This window comes from Ptiloglossa arizonensis, chromosome 13, assembly GCF_051014685.1.
Source record: "Ptiloglossa arizonensis isolate GNS036 chromosome 13, iyPtiAriz1_principal, whole genome shotgun sequence".
NCBI classification, from domain to species: Eukaryota; Metazoa; Arthropoda; class Insecta; order Hymenoptera; family Colletidae; genus Ptiloglossa; species Ptiloglossa arizonensis.
This window is the reverse complement of record NC_135060.1, coordinates 4,301,793-4,319,478: the sequence shown is the minus strand read 5'-3', so window position 1 is coordinate 4,319,478 and position 17,686 is coordinate 4,301,793. Positions and strand designations below refer to the sequence as shown.

Below are 17,686 nucleotides of genomic sequence, written 5' to 3'. Positions count from 1 at the left end.
AGTCTTGATACACGTGTAATATCATAGAAACTATTATAATTTTTATCTAACAGTCATAAAATTTGATCGATAAATTGCCTCCGGAACGAATCAACGTATGTATAGTATCGTAAAAAGTTCATCTCGAAATTTCCGTGTAACAGATCAAATTTTACCGGCATCGTTGCATCGGATGTTAATTCACGAATATTGCACTGTTATTACTACAGGTTACAAAGGCGCGATACGGAAGCTGCATAAAGCATCCTAAAAATAATTGTCCAGCGTTTTCGTATTCCAAGCTGGCAAAGCCTCTGTCTATAGTTCTACGCGAGTCTACTTGACCATACAAAAATTCAAATATATTCAATATCGTCGGCCTCGGCCGGTGAGAATAAAATAGATAACGTTACAGCGCGGCGAAAGCGTCAGAACGCGTCGCTAGATATAGAAACATTTCTGAGTACTCACACAGAGAAGTGGTATAGCAAGCACTTCCAGCCGGTGGGACGCTCCAGGAAGTTGTAAACTTGACCCTGGAAGGTCGCTTTTCCAGCACGCCGATGTTCCTTTACGTGGTAACGACCCTCCCACGTGTTACGATCACCACCGGTGCTGGCACCCAACAGCAATCTTGGATCGACACCTGGAGATACGTAAACCTCGGGTCAACTTGAACACCCGATAGGTACCGACGAATCGGAAATTTAAAAATCTTCGATCTTGGAGTGACGCGAGGAACTCTATCGAACGATATGATAAAATGACGGGCAGCTACGGGAACAGGACGATTCCAGATACATCGAGAACAATCGTAACGAATTTATAACGGACAGTAAATTATTGATCAAATTGAAACAATAGCGTATAGAAAAATAGTTTAACCAATTTCTCAACGTTCGATGAATTCGTTGTTACTTTCGAACCGATAGATCAAAAATGGGTAGAATTTTATTCGAACAAAAGATGAATAAAACCAACGTGTAACAATACATTCGCAACGTTTATTCTATTGACTTCCAATGCTAAACAACGAGATGCCAAAATGTCTTTTGGAAGATTTATAAAATTGACGAGTTTTCGAACTGTCGGTATTGATTGTCCAGTTTTAAGCGGTTCATCGTTACATTAACTTAAAACTTTACCAATCCTTGGAAAATTAGAATAACATAATGAAACACAACATACGGTGCACGTTTACAAATAAATCCGATATTCGCGAACAATTTTTCACAATTCTAACATTCTGAAACAGCATCGCGATGATGCATACACAAACACCTCTCGCCAGAATCTCGAAGTTTGAAAACTTTCACGACTGCTGTTGTCTCCCGGAAGAAGAATTAATTCCGATCGCAACCGTAAACTAATTTGGAATTTCAAATTAAATGGAACTGTACGAGCTACGAGCTCATTGAATATGATATGAAACAGAAACTCTAGTTCGAATCTTGAGATAGCGGGGCGAAACTCGTGAATGAATATCATTTCTTAGTAAAATATGTATATATTCGGAAATAATCGCAAGTATACGAAATATAGCACGATGGAAGGAAATGTGTCGAAAAATTAAAGTTTCACCGATTTTACGATTCAATCTCTTCAATTTTCCAATGGAAGAAAATTTTCAATTCGTAATAAAGGATACAAATATTATTGATAAGAAATTGAACCTTGTTAAATAATATCGCGTTCGAAAGACTCTGACACAATTTCTCACGCTTTCGATTAATTATTCGCGAAACATAGAAAAAGTTATATAATTTTTGCTAATTAACGTCATTGACCGATCCATCATTTTTGTCACGATATGAACAGACCTGGAACTAATGGACACACTAACATTAATATTTGTCAAAAAAAAACTTCGAACGCGTAACTTTTTTCCGTTAGGGTCAATTATTAACCCCACGTGGAAAAAAAATCGCGTGATCATCCAGGGGTTAAATCCTCTTGGGGTTGTAAGGGCTATGATTGACCGTCATGGTTCACGTTTACTCGGACTATCGCCCACTAATTTAATATTGGATGATTAATTCAATTACCGATAGAACGAATGTGTTTGTTGAAAACGTACGATGGAAGGCAGGATGTACAAGGAAAACAATGTTTCGTCCAGGACGAAACATATGTAAGAAGTTATTGAACGCTGATCGAAGAGACAGTTAAATGGGCCAAGATTGGTGATTCATGGTTGTAAATATTGTTTCGCAAATCGAGAAGCACCAATGCACAGTGATCTCTAACTGTTCGGTATGAAAAGTGCGGAAAACACAAAACTTTCGAATTTTGTCGTAGAAATCTGAAAATATTGTATTGTAACATTCTTCCATTATAATTGCTTATCGACACTTTTCTACGAAATTTATATCTACTCGCTATTTACTTGAATTAATCGCAATTTCCTCGTTTCAGGCAAGAATCCTCATTTTTAATCATGCGAAACTTTTACATTGATACAACTTCGCATTGATTATGTTCTTGACCTATTGTAGATAATTTTAAAAAAAGTTCGTGTTTTATTAATCGATCGCTTCAATCGATGACGACATTTGGTCTTATGTTTTGATACTCCTTTCTCATTAGCGTAACGAGAAGAGGGCCAAAATTGCAATCTAAACGTTTACGAGAATATAAACCAAGCTCTACAAAGCTACCTTTTCGATTATTGTATTTTCCAAAATATTTAAAAAACCGAGCAAAGTATCGAAAGGTTTGTACATAAACATAGAATTTATACAATACAAATAAATCCATTTATACAGAGTATTCTATTTTTTCACCGTCAGACTGCGAGAATATATTCCTTTGAAAAAAAAAAAAGGAAACATCAATTATGCACCAAGGTCGGCTATAAACGCTCTGTTTCAAAGTTAGAAGCAATTATTGAACGCAACGTCAATTGAACAAGAATGGATTTCATCTTATTTATATATTCACTTATTTATCATTTTGAAACGATTCACAGTGTCCGATGGTATTGATACAATTAACGAAACTATTACTCCCGATGCTTAATTTCTTTTCGTTTCAAAATTTCATTGAATATATTATTAAATACTTTCAATAATATTCACCCGGTTCGGAGAACTCGATTTCACCCGAATAAACATTTGAACCGAGAAATAAAATCCTGCGATCCAATAAATCCACCGATAATTCGCTTTTATAATCAAAAACGGTCGTGTGTTAACGTGAGGATTTTTTATAACATTTTTCGGGATTCGTGCCACTGTGCAACGGTGCATGGTAAATGCTATTCGCGTTCGGGTTGTACCTCGCAAACGTCGTGACTGCGGAACAATATATACGTACATGGGTTTTCCAGGCACGAAAGCACCGGTCTGCCGCTTAGTCCCTCGTTTTCGAGAGACGGAACACCGGTTTTGTTACACCGGTGTAAGCGCAATTTTCAACAAAATTGAATCGAAGCTGGTTAGAGTTATAAACTGAAACGACCTATTGTTGGGCAATTTACAATGAAAACCCTACAATATTCTTACGATCCGATCAATAGACGTTCAACCGTTAAAAGAATCGAAAATACGTTCGAATTGAAACTACATCTGCGGCCAACAAAATCGATTTACGAATTTTGGAATAAATTCACGCGCCTCTAAGATCGCGAATGTGTCGTTTTGACGTTTAACTGTTGAAAAAGTTGAAAATACGTTCAAATTGAAAGTACATTCGCAGCCAACAAAATCAATTTACGAATTTTGGAATAAATTCACGCGCCCCTAAGATCGCGAAAACGCGAAGCGAATGTACCGTTTCGACGTTTAACTGTCAAAAAAGTTGAAAATACGTTCAAATTGAAAGTACATTCGCAGCCAACAAAATCAATTTACGAATTTTTGAATAAATTCACGCGCCTCTAAGATCACGAAAATAAGAAACAAGTATATTGGCATTCGTCGATGTTTTTGAATCGAGAGACTTTCGAAATAGAAGGAATATTCGGCCTCGAGAAAGAACGTTACAAGAAGAATGTATAATAGGAGGAACTGAAACAGAACTAAAGCAGAAAAATATGACGAGGCTCTGTCTGGGAAATGAGCTCATTTATAACATCCTGGCTGAAAAAGTTCCTAACCTGGAAGGATAGCACGAGTTACGTCCGTCGCCATTAATATTTTCCACCCCTCGCTACTTATAATAAAATACTCCGAAAAAAATAAATTATTGAAAAGACGATGGCTCAACGTATTCGTAGTTAGAATTAATGCATGCTCTTTCGAGATACGTGGATACAACTTTGGAAGCGAATTCGGCACGTTAAAACAAAGGAAACAGTTCGTATAAACATTTGTTCGATACGATCGATTATTTTCGAATCACGACTTTTGTATCATACCCGATGTTCGATTATATTCATAGAAATTGTTCCAAGTGGACAACTTCGATTCGAATGAGCTTGAAAATAGTACAGTTTGTTATAAGAATCAGTGAAAGACAAATACGACTGTAAATAGAAAACAAGGTCGTATCGGAGACATACGTTTGTACAAACTTTTTTTCTTATTTTAATACGTTGAATTTATCTCCGAAATTATACCCACGTATTTTAAAACACCTTCAATACGGTGCTCCGAAAACAATTGTACGATCAAAAGGGTTGAACGTACAATACAATTGAACGATAGAAAAATATGTTTGAAAATTTGTCAATTGCGTATATATACTGCAGCACGAAGAATGCCTTTGATCGATGTTCTCGATATGAGAGAAATTCGTTCTTTTCGTCCATAAATGACATTTTCACGATAGCAGTGCTATCAGTCATTAATTCGTACGATACGAAATCCTACCCAATAGCCAAATAACCTTTCTCGAATATTTCGATCATTAAATTTGAATTCCATCGAGAAGCATTCTCTCTAGCTGTCCAATATACATATGCATGCACGTGTCTATTAGTTTCGATCTATCAACTACGTTTCCATTAAACACTTTGTATATTAAACTCCGCACCAATGCTGTAAAATATCAATTTCGGAGATTAAGGTGATTCCAGTATTCTACTTCGGTTACTATAATATAATACGCGTCGAAACGTGTAGACATCGTCGCTGATTCGTTCGATTGAACTGTAAATAGAACGGAATTCGTGGTTCGATCGAAATGACGATGATTTCACGGATAAAGGTAAATCAAAAATACGTTGTACAATTTTTCTCGTGTCGTTCTCGAGGAAATCGATTTTGAAGATTTCGTCCGACACGCTTGCACGTCAACGTAATGAAAATATTAGATGGTAAATACGAGAGACAGTGCATCGAATACGAGAAAGAAGAAAGTGTACTTATGAATACTGTACGAGCGTTGTAAATAATTGAACAGCCCGAGTCTTCTTAATAATTTAACCAAGGCCCGGAAATGGAAAACGAAAACCAGAGAAGTCAGAATCCTATATCGAAGCCTCGCAAAGCTGATACGAGAAGCCCATAAAATAAAATAAAAAAAGAAAGGAAAGAGTACGGTATCGCATTCCAATGGAAGATCGATCATCTCTCGGATAATGTAACGTTGAAATGATTTTCGAGGTGCAACGTAGAACAAACAAATATTGTTCCTCGTACTTTTCATTCAATTTTACCATTTCCTAGCCATATTTAACAATTCTTACGTCTACGTAAAATCGAAGATCAAAGATCAATTATTACGCTTCGTAGACCAAAGACCGACAATAATCGATCGAATACTTATCTGTATTACATTCTTATTCCGAATACTGGAGTTTTTACAGTATCTTCTGTGTCGGGCGGTACTGTTATTATTTCCATCGTTTGCACACTCGATCGTAAAGATTCTCTTATCGACCGACTGGTACTGCATAATCTCGACGTGAATTGACAAAACATTGGAAACTCCCGATCAATCGTAAACTATCCAGAACCGTACGTCGTTTATTATTTAACGGATCTAACTATTCACCGATGTGAACCACGGGAACGACATTCACCGTGTTCGCGAAACCGCGGATACGTAGACCCGTGCGAAATTAAGAATGAAATTTATTCGAATAGACATAATACGAGTCTGAGTTACAAGGCGGGAAAATAGAACGTCGTACGAGGAAAAACGACACGTTAATTTCCACGGGTACGACTTCGATCGACGCCTGGTAGAGACGTCCAATACGTCGAAACGGAAACAACTCACGGTCCGCGTGAAACAGAATTCATCGAAGAGACAAACGCGATTCAACCGGCCGGGAACGATGCACGTTTTTATTCGCCATTCTTCCGCGTGAAACTGTCAACCGTATCCGCGAAAAAGCCGTACTAACCTCAACGCAGACCACGGATCGTAAGTAATCCAATTATCGGCAAGTAAATACACGTGGACTTCGAGCTGGTGAAAACAATCTACGGTGGAATTAAAGCTCACCGTGTGCAACCAAATCCAATATCCGGAGAGCAGATCCGTAATTACTGACATTCAAAGCCCGTATCAAATAATTTCGCGCAGTTCCGCTTCTTCTTTTTCTTTTTTTTTTTTTTTTATTCTCCTTTAACTTGAATGAATTTCATATTCGAGCGAAATGGCAGAATAAACCGGTGTCAACGTTTATCCAACGACCCAAGGGGCCAAGATGACACGACGGGGGCAACAAGGGAGGATAACAGGTATTTCGAAACGCTCGATTTCAGCCTTCGCGATTCGATCTCTTCGTTGAGAGCTCGTTCTTCTCACCGTCGTCTCTGATTCGTTTCTGGCTCGCGAAAACGAGAGCTAGACGGAACGAGAGTAAATCACCGAGATTGGAAACGAGCGAGGAACGGTGGAAATTCGTTTAATTAAATGAACTTACTTTACTCGGAAAATATACCGAGTGTTTGCATTCAAACCAGCGCCAAATTTCGTATCCAAACGCTTAAAACAATCGCAACGTACGTCGAGGAACAATTCGTCGGGAACGTACACGAATTGTACAGTATACTCGTCTAATATTTGTTTCTTGCTTAACGAGGATATTTTAGAGATTGCTTCTTGAGCTCGAGGTACAAACAGGTTTCCTTTTTACTTTAACACGTTGTATGCTGATTAAGGAAATTCAAGGAACCGACGATCGCAATTATCGAATAGAAGACTCGTTAGTTCACTATTGTTTCGTTACCTGACGGAGCCTAACACAGATTCGAACCTAGAAATACAAACTTTGTTTTATTTCGACGTGTCGTGTTTATCGAGAGGATCGAGAAAAAGCAACAATCAGAATCCATGGAATAGATAACCGATCGATCTCCACTATTTTTTTATTCAAACTTAATCTAGGAACGCAGGGGCAAACCTTATTTCATTCTCAATGTATTCCGATGCGCGATAACAATATCAATGATTTAAATATACATATATTATCATAGAGGATTTCATCCATCCTTTACGTAAACCTTTACTGAATTTTTCCTTACACGGTCGCCTAGAAACCTAATTGTAACCAGGACCTAACCCCCTGAAACGCTTCCGCTGAGAGGATATGACGTCATCTACCCTTCCATTACGAACTGAACGTAAGCCGATCCCTGGTCGTCAATATTTAAGCCACATACACGCGCACGTGTGTCCCAAAAGTTCGAATCCGTACACTTCTGTTGGAGTTACGATGGGAACTCCACATTCAAATGTGAAACAGAAACTCTCAATAGAGTCGGTGTAAATTAACTCTTAATTATGCAATGTCCGTACCAGTGAAAGAGAATCCCTTTAAGAACGATTATACGAAAATCTCGGAATAATTGTTACATTGTATCGAATTGAAATTTACACATTTGTGTATTCCTAAGACGAGAAAGAAATTGTTCGTATCGATGATACAAAATAATGCACGGTACGATAAAATAAAATTGCCCATTGTTGCCATTTTGTTCTTTAATCTTCGTAAAATGTATCGTACAATACATAAACACGACACTTTTGAAATCGGTGTAAGAATATTTCACGTACACTGTCTCAAAATTGAGTATGCAGTAAAATACGAGATTTTGTAAAATATCAATAACGAATGGATGCAGGTTGTCCCGCAATAGGTAGCGTAACCGAGAAGTAGGTGATTCTATATATAGGGTGAGTCAATAAGAACCGCTATCTGAAATATCTCTTTGATTTGATTGAAAATAGTTTCGTACGAAATATATTATTTTTAAGAAGATCGTATAGATAATAGAGATGATAAAAACTAAAGATTCGTACGCGAAATTGCAAAAATTGGATAAAGTACGGATTTAAAGGTAATCGACACTTGAAGTATCAAAGGGGTCGAATTTCAAACTTCCATTTGAAATCACTTAATTATTAACTGTACGTTTGCCTACAATATTTATGGGCAATTATTGAAAGAGACGACTAATAGTACTCGTAAATTAATTTGTCCTTTCCCCGTTTAACTTCGAAGATACGTGTGTAGTGTGATATAAATAGAAATACGTTCACCGTAGGTAGTTCTAGCGTTAAATATGTATACCATAAACCAGTAATGAAAATTCGATATCATATTCTAAAGAAAGAACAAATGAATAGATATTACTTTCAAAATGAACACACATATAGAATAAATACATTGACAATTCGGAGAAGTCGATTAACAATAAATTTACACACATCCACACATATATATATATATATTTTTTTTAAATATATATTTTTATGCAACAATAATTCTTATTGCGACATTTCTTTCGTGTACGCATATAATTGTAAACGTCGAGTTCTCGTTCTTACCTTTCAAAATTCTGCATTTTTACGTTACGCATTAATAAATACAGAACATTTCTACTATATTTTATCTACATAAGCAATTGTGGCGGACGATTCTCCGTGTCAACGAGTACACGTACGTCACACGTTCCCTGTATCGTGCGTTCCAAAATAAATTCATCGAGTTGAAAAACACGCGGTCACGATTAACTACCCATTATCTATCAACCGTGTCTCATTTTCTCGCCCGCTTATAGGTAAAATGATCACCATGCAACATCGTATCTAGGACAAGTGTATTAAGAGAGAAACAATAACCATGAATGGCTCACCTCCGCCGAGGGCATCATTGTTGTCGGACTGCAGCGTGGCGCTGATGTCGGATAAGGGCGATGGACTTGGCCTTAAATCCGACGGTGGTTCCAATCTCAGTAAATCACTTCCACCATCTCCACCGCCCCCGTTTCCTTTCCCAACCTGTACAATCGTCACATTCAGAGGTCCCCGGTTACCTATCGTAAAACAGACAAACCACAATCAGCTTCCGTCACCAAAAATACGCCCCCGAAGGCCGCGCGGCAACGTTACTGTTAATTCCTAGAGAGATTAGTATTTACGACCTCCAATGAAAATAATCCGTTTTAATTGCCCCCGCTAAAAAAGAAAAATGTTGTTCATTTAATATCACGGGCCGGATAGTTTCCCAGGAAATTCGAACTTCGAATTAGGCGCCACTGTTGTTTAGAATTGGTGATTACCGGCTCGTTCGAGGATAGAAACATTAATAAATATTACGACACGTCGCATACCCACGGGGTGGTCCAGTAATTGTTAACACCTTAATTGTATACGATGCTGTAACAGTTACAGAGAAATTTATCCAGCAGAAGTTATACTACAGAGGAGAAATTGTTCATGGGTGATAATTGATCCTCGTGGATACAAAGAAAAAGCTGATTAACACCGCTTCTTGTAAATTTGTCGATTGGAGCAAAATTTTAAGAAACAATGTTTGCAACATTGAAATTGATCATGTCTAATTTCGTGGTAATTTAGTACGGTTTGGTGGCACGTTTTTTTTTCCATAGAAATAAATGATTATATTTTCATATAATTAAGCTTTATTTAAATTATCAGAAAATTAACCGTAGCGTAAAATTATTCAAGTTTCGCCTGTAACAGAGTTACTTGCAACGTCAATTGAATCGTTTAAAATCTCGCAAACTTTTTCCTCACTTTATGTAATTAATTATAATTATTCGAAGAAATCGGATTAATAACGCACTGACAGGCAATGGGTTCCTGGGGAACGTCGCTAAGTGGTAATTAACCTCCGTTTTACCGAGCCTCGAGTAACCCGAGCCGAAGTTAAATACATTTAAACCTTAATGTTTGTGTCATATTTCTAATTTACTTCCAATTTTGAAATACTCGTGATAACAATCCCGACGGAAATATTTAAGGAAAAAAGCGATCGTATAATACCATACAAGAACATCAACGAATAGCTAAAACTATAAGTCATCCTGATAATGCCTCACAAACTGATGAGTAACTTTAATGCTCTTAAACTTGTGTAACTGTTCACCTTTATTCACGTATAACCCTAAGTCCACTAACGTTCTATATATATTACTAACGCTTTTAGAGGAATCGCGTGGAAGCCAAGTTTGCACCTGCTAGCAAGATTATCACAGCCATTTCGTTCAGAAATATTTACTCAATCTTATTAGACTTTAACTGAAAACGTACCCATACACAAGTTATATTAACGACTCTACCAGAGTAGCCTAATTCAATCATTCAAATTACGTAAACGTACGTTACGTGTTGAAGTTAGATGAGATGACAGTCGAAAATTTGCATTATATTCGCAATACATCGGGACCTCCTTTTGTTCGAGGACTCGCGTTGGTACATTTGGGGAAAAGGTACAATTACCGTAGCTCAATATGCAGTCAATTATATGAACAAATTTGCACGTTGTAGCAACCGAGCCGTATCCAAAACAATCGACCATATTTCAATGACACTCACATTGACGAATGAATATTCACTTCGGTCAAAATTGGACCAGTCAATGCACGAGAAGGATTATTAAAATTCGTTCGAATAATTCAGATTCTTGATAACTTACCCCTACTTTGTTTCTGATTGCTTCGTTTTATCAACGTTCGGTTGAGTCTGCGTTAAGGCGTATAAATTTGTACCACACTTTCTATTCGATTGAACCTAATCTTAATTTTGTTTAATCCGTAACGACGTACTCTGACTGCGTAGGATTCAAATTGACGAAATATTAAATGAATCTGGCCGAGACTCGTTAAAACGCGTGACAAATAATTAAATCTGTCTAAACTCGAAAGGCCCGATTTGAACTTAACCGAACGATAGTGAACTAAATTGGACTCCGCTGAAAGCTTGTCGAGATCCATGGTAAATTGGATATTACCCGGTCAGGACCAAATCAATTTCACTGTGCGCGTCAATTAGTTTGTAGTAGGTCGAATCTGATACAGTCAACTGTACACGGGGTACGGCCGAGTTACATAACCTAAATTAGGTATTCTTACACTTCGTACGAACACAGATAGACAACTGTGCCGTTAACGAGACCACCATTGTAAAACGATTTCCTTCTGTTAGATAAATCGATCGTTTCACGCACCAGAATACATTAAACAAATGACGAGCGTTCACGGTGAATGAACCAATTTGTATGACTAACAAGGATCGTTCAACAACCCGAAAATTCCGAAAAATTTGAAACATTCCGTAAATATAGTTCAAACGACCCTGGAGGAATTTTTAATTTAACTTTTTCTTTCATATCTCGTATAATATTAAAAATATTTACGACAATGTGTAAACTTTGTACTTCCTTTAGGGTGTACTTTCAGCCCTAGAATCTCTTCTTTACCAAAACGAACGAAATGGTTCCATTAATAGGGTAATCTACGCTTGCGGAATATTTGAAATTTCAAATGTTTTTGAAATTCAAATGTTTTTTCGTTCAAATTAAAAAAGAATGAACAAAGGGATCGACCGTTGAAAAATCAGTCGAAATTTAATTTAAAAATGGTATTGTTTAATGCGAAGGAACATAAAAATTCAAATGGAACTTTTTTGTTTTGTTTTATTTTATTTTTTTTTTTATCAAAGACCATCGAATTCATTTTTTTATTCATGAGTATAATCGTGTTTCCGCGTGACGAAATACACGCGATTAGGTCTTCAAGAATATTTTATTTCAGATTTCGTCAAAATATCCCTGTACCGGCCTAATCAGAAATCACGTAATATACTCTGTATTCTTATCGCCCAACGTATAATTTAATATCAGAATGCAAGAATGCTGTATGACACGAATGGCCACTCTTTATGTGTATTGTTGCTGTAATAAAAGAGGACAGTAAAATTTTACGACTCGAGTACTCCTCGTAACTGGTGAACACGAAATTATATATCTGCACTGTGCACTTCATTCTGCCGGTTCACATCGATCCCCATGAAAATTCGAACAGTTCGATATGCTTCGAATAAAAAGAATTGTCGTTAACGTATCGTAGACATACGCGATACATTTCATACGATATAGTATACGAGCAGTAAAATAATTTCATTTCCACGATATACATATGTAACGGTCAGATAAATAGGTACGTGTATTGCAATTAACGACGTATTTTATGTAAAAAAAAAAAAGGAAGAAATAGAATTATGTATATTCACTTTACGATAAAGGTGTAACGTCTTTTCCAACATTGTTTCGATACTGATCCGATACAAGCTAATTCCGACTGACATTTTTGTAAAATGTAATAAACATTAATATTATTATATTAATGTAACGTATACTTATTAATATTGTAATATTAATATTGATAAAATTACTGTACAGAATGTTCCACTTCAATTCATAAAAAAATGTTTCGGGTAAGGACAGATCCCTATCGAGTCCTAGCAGCATTTCAGACATTTCGACGATTAGGTTAACAGCAACGTAAGAACTGACCTCGCCTTTCTATCTTAATGTATATTTATTTTTACTGCTTTACATTATTTCATTTTTGTTCTACTTTATATTTCGTTTTATTTTATATACGGTAAAATTTGAAGCGGTAAAAAGTGACCCCTTAAGCTCGACACGACACAATAAAAAATTCTTCACTCGGAGAACGTTTGCAGTGGAAACGACAACAACGCGTTCATTTATCAAGGCTCTAAAAACAATTTGACTAAGAAAACATACCCCAATCAATGCCGATGTTAATAACCTATGTACATTAAAATCTATGTTATTTGAGCTAATAGGAAGACTCGAGGTTAACAGAACTTTCGGATATTTTCTTAACAATCAACATACACACCTACATTGGTTGTGTTTCTCAAACAAATAATCCAACCTCTTCTTCTAATAGCATCGATGCTTCAATGACCTTTAATAAATACATTTAAATACAAGGATAGTAATGCTCTTTCGATACCACATATTCTTGTTAATTTCGCGAAAAGATTTTATTCTAACTATTTTACAATTTTAATAGTATCTTATGTTTCATTTCTGTAATTAACAAGACGTGTTTCCAATTCTGTAAATACAAACAAGTATATCTCAGTATATTGGAACCGGGCTATGACAACCTGAAAGACAAGTAGGCAAAATTTGTTCCGTTATTCCTCCGGTTCGCTCGACCTTGTATACACGAGAGTAAGATACAGTATGTCACTATTAAAACGACTCTGTGACAACCTAAGAGACAGAAATTGTCACAACCTAAGGGAGTACCGTGACCTGTTGCGATCGTCAAACGAGAATATTTCTAAAAAAAAAAAAAAAAAAGAATATTTTACAAGAACGTGCCCCGTTCGGATAATAAAACGTTCGAACAATGTAGCAGCTCGGTAGTGGATCATTTTCACAACGAAGGTTTTACCAAGTAGCAAAAAAACAGTGTATCAAAGATGACAGATTGAACGATACGCTTTGTATACTAAATAGAATCTGACACTATCGAAAGAGACATCTCACCTATTCTGGAAGGTGGAAGTAATAATCCTTGAATCTCCTCCAAGGGCATTGCCTGTCCGTGGTCTCGGTAAGGTCGATGAGGTCGATCCTTCATGCCTCCTCGCGAACGCACCAGGCGCGTTCGTCTTTGCGGGCTTCCTCGATGAGCAGGAGCAGCAACGATCGTTATTAGAAACTAGGATCCGATAAGGGAGGCTGGGTGAGTCCTGAGGGACTCCTGACGATGACGGCGGACGGTGGTAGAGCGTCATCGCCCCGCCGTCGTCCTTAAGACCATGCCCAGGTCACAAAGGACCTCCAATTGAACAGCTGGCACTGAAGTACTTCAAGAGGTTTGGCCTTCCTCAGTTCTGTAAAGTATACACAGACTCTGTAGAATAATAGAACGTTGGTTATTTCTCAGTTCTAAAGACTGTTTCGAAACTGCACAGAAAGGAGGGGAAAGGTAATGATAAATGTACGCTGGAAATGTTAATCGTTTTCCAGATATTCGACCAGATTTGTGTAATTATCGAGGTAGCCGATTCGATAAAAAGAAACCTCAATGTGGGGCATATCTCCATTACCTGTGATCTAACTATTGCCCGTTACTTCAATTTTCAACTCCACACGTTGTTCAGTGATCAATCCCATCCACTTATCAACGTAACGCAATGAACCAGATTCTCGTGCAATCATCGAGGTTCTACTACACTGTAAATGATTGTTTTCCAGAGTGATCGGTGTACGAACGAGTGATAGATGATTTCTGTACTTGCAACGGTGTGGAGATCTATCGGTTCATGAACTAAAGAGTAGAAGTGTTTGTAAAACGATTAATTTATAGATCTACGCTTATTAGGATCTTGTTTGTTTCTTTGTATGTATTCTATTAACCTGTTAACTTTGCACCTGACACTACCAATTACTAGATACGTTTACTTGATTGATAGGAATTAATTGGTGGGATTAATTAATTGGTCGCTAATCGACAGTGAATTCATACTTTTAATTCCCACCGAATCGTTGATCGTCGATGGTTATTCGTTCATTAGTTTTAGTGGTTTTTCTTAGAAATCGAATTGCGAATAATTTATGACCCATTAATTTTAGATATGGATTGCCTAACTAGTGATTAATACGCATTTTGTCTATATACGTTTAATAACGGCACTCGTGGTAATGCGGATAAATAAATTTTAATTATAAACTTTCCAACTTAAATTAATTTCCAAAATCTACGATATTAAAAGTCGTAATTGAACGAAGAGAATTACAGCAAAATTATTAATCTCTTCGGGCCTGAAACGAGAGAGATTACACTTCAAAATAAATAACTAGAGTCCGCTACCAGGATAATAATTAAACATATCATTATACCGTGCCAACACTCGATAAATTAATATCCTGGATCTAACGATGGTCTCTCTCACAATGAATATTATAATGTCATCGATATAATTATTCTATTTAACGAAGGGTTCGGTAAAATTTAATACTCTCGTAACAAATATGTAAAACATACTGTATATATAACACAAAATTACTTTGTACACGAGTTACGAATAAAAAAAATTCCACTATTTCGGGCGACATATTTCCAACATTTTATTTCGCTAAAAGCGCTTTCAAGCTTCATTATCGATATTACTCATTAACAGCACTGGTCAAACAATAGATCCTCTTATATTAATGAAACTTTTCTTTTTTTTTTTTTTTCACAATCTTGGTGTAGCTAGTAGATAATAATACATAACGATATAACAGGAAATGAAAATTAAGAGAAAAAAATGTATCTATAATTTAATATTGTAATCTAGTTAGTCGATTTATTTGTATTTTAAATGGAAATAAAATTATAAAATAAAACATTCTAGATAAACTTAAAGTGATTAAATAAAACATTTTCAACAAGATACACGTTGATAGATACCCTTTAAAAAGTACACTTTTATTCAAATAGAAAGGTGAGGCGGAATCAAGAAGCAACACAGCAGAAATGAACATTTCGAATAGACATCTCGTGATTACAAAGCAACAAGAAACATCTTAAGTAACACACTCTTGGATTATTCTTGTTTTCATTGTTACATAATCGCGTCAAATGCGTATGACGTTAATTATAAAATAACGTATGACGGTTATTATAAAACAACTAATTGTTTCATTTATGAATTCTCGACTTTGTACGATCTTGGATAATATTCTAATCTTTCACTTTTGCACTCTTCTTAATTATTTCTTTCGTAATGAACGAAATTTACTATTTCCTTGCGCAAATTGTCAAATATGTACTTCGAAGTTGATGCATACTTCTAAAAGTCTGAGAATTAATTTTTATCGTTTCATTTCTAATACGCAACAATCTTGCACTCCATCTTTTTCGCGCATCTGGTATGTACCTACAAGAGAACACCCTATATGGATAAATAATCCGCATTACGTATGCCAGGATTATTCTGATGTCCAGCATCATAAATCATTTCGATACGTCGGCTTTCGATATCGAAGTAGTGAGCAAATAATTAAATAACAGACCGAATACAGAGCAAAGTAGAATTATCATTTCACAACCTACACTACTCGAAAAATATCTTTTATATTTATCCTAATAAAAGACAAAGCCTTTGCAATATCCGTATTGTGCAACTTTGCAAAAAATATTCGTTATTGTAGATCACAAAATATCTCGAAGAAACGTGAAAACGAAAATGCTGAAAAATCACTTATAATTCGAGAAGTAATCTTTAGCATCGTTTAGACTAGATGGCAGATTTCAAGGTGACGAAGATTTTTGGTTTTGTCTTTGGAAGATCGACGTAATATTAACAATGTACGAAGGTGGAAATAGACGGAAGAAACGTTCGATCGAACGAGTAATTAAAACTGCAAAACGATTCTCGCACACTTCCAGTGTGCTTTTATTACCACGGGACGAATTAAATAAATACCCGTTACTCGGTGTGTACGACGATGACGTCCTTAATCTGACGTTTCGATAACAAGAAAGAAAAAAAAAGAAAAAACAGTGAGAGAGAAAAAGTGAAAAGCTCGTATCAAAGCACACGTTCCCGCGTTGTTGAAAAATTAACCGCGGTCGTTTCACGAGGTGACGACGGGTGTTCGGAAAACGAGCAAGTAGAAATAAAAAAAATATCACGTGCAACGATAAGGTCACTGTTGGCCTAGGAGACACGAACGGATCGCATGTCTATACCTGTACGATCTACTATAAAATTCTGTTGAACTAGACCTAGTAACCGAGACACATTTTCTATCGATCACTTCACACGCACGTAATGTGTGCTGTGAGTAAACACTCCGATCTACGCGTCCACTTCGATAACCAGGAATATGCGAACGTAAAACATTCTTATGGGATAGACTAATAGATTCCATAGAAGAAAAGAAAAGAGTAGAGTTGAACAGCTACGTCAATTGTAACCAAGGTTTACTGATGTAACATATTTCAAATTTCGAAACAGCTTCTCTGTACTGTGTACAACAGTGTCCAGCCAGAAGCTGACACAGTTTTATTTTAATTTCGTTTTATTTAGCTCTTAAAGAGTGCCGGACGAAGCAAAAATTTTTTATACGTGATATTTCGTTACCGTAATATTTAAAAAAAATGTGTGCCGGTAATCAAACAGTAACACCATCTTTCGAAAAATAAAACGACGAACCTAACAGCTCCGTTTCTCATCGAACGACGAAACTTATTAGAAATGCTCCAGTGACGAGTGACAAAAACCAACTTATCGATCCAACATAAGGCATCGAAATGTCTTCCAAGACCCGAAATCACTTAAAGGTCCAACTTGACAAACGGTTTCACCAGGAATAATATGGCGAAATATTTAACGTGACTCCCGACTTACATAAATCATTTTCGGACGACACGTCGTTCTTTCTTTTTTCACTAGTCGGATGTGCGATAATTTATCAAAGTGTCTCTGGAAAAATCCTCGACACAGGTTGCGGACACCGGTGACCTTT

The 17,686-nt window shown here is 36.5% G+C and overlaps 1 protein-coding gene across 1 annotated transcript; it reads right to left on the bottom strand.

Moving 5' to 3' along the window:
* Positions 1–446: 446 nt before the first annotated feature.
* On the bottom strand, positions 447–14,023 carry LOC143154155 (uncharacterized). The gene is made up of 3 exons (XM_076326032.1): positions 13,712–14,023; positions 9,012–9,191; positions 447–625 (listed from the first exon to the last, which is right to left on the bottom strand). Exons 1-3 carry the CDS (start codon positions 13,803–13,805, stop codon positions 447–449), a joined length of 453 nt encoding a protein of 150 aa, XP_076182147.1. The 5' UTR covers positions 13,806–14,023.
* Between the last annotated feature and the right edge of the window lie 3,663 nt (positions 14,024–17,686).

Excerpts from the sequence above, each read along its gene's own strand:
- LOC143154155 (XM_076326032.1), bottom strand. The coding sequence starts at position 13,805 with ATGAAGGATCGACCTCATCGACCTTACCGAGACCACGGACAGGCAATG. Across the intron at positions 9,192-13,711 it reads ACTTCCACCTTCCAGAATAG|GTAACCGGGGACCTCTGAAT; the intron begins GTGAGATGTCTC and ends GTTTTACGATAG. Across the intron at positions 626-9,011 it reads CAATGATGCCCTCGGCGGAG|GTGTCGATCCAAGATTGCTG; the intron begins GTGAGCCATTCA and ends ACGTATCTCCAG.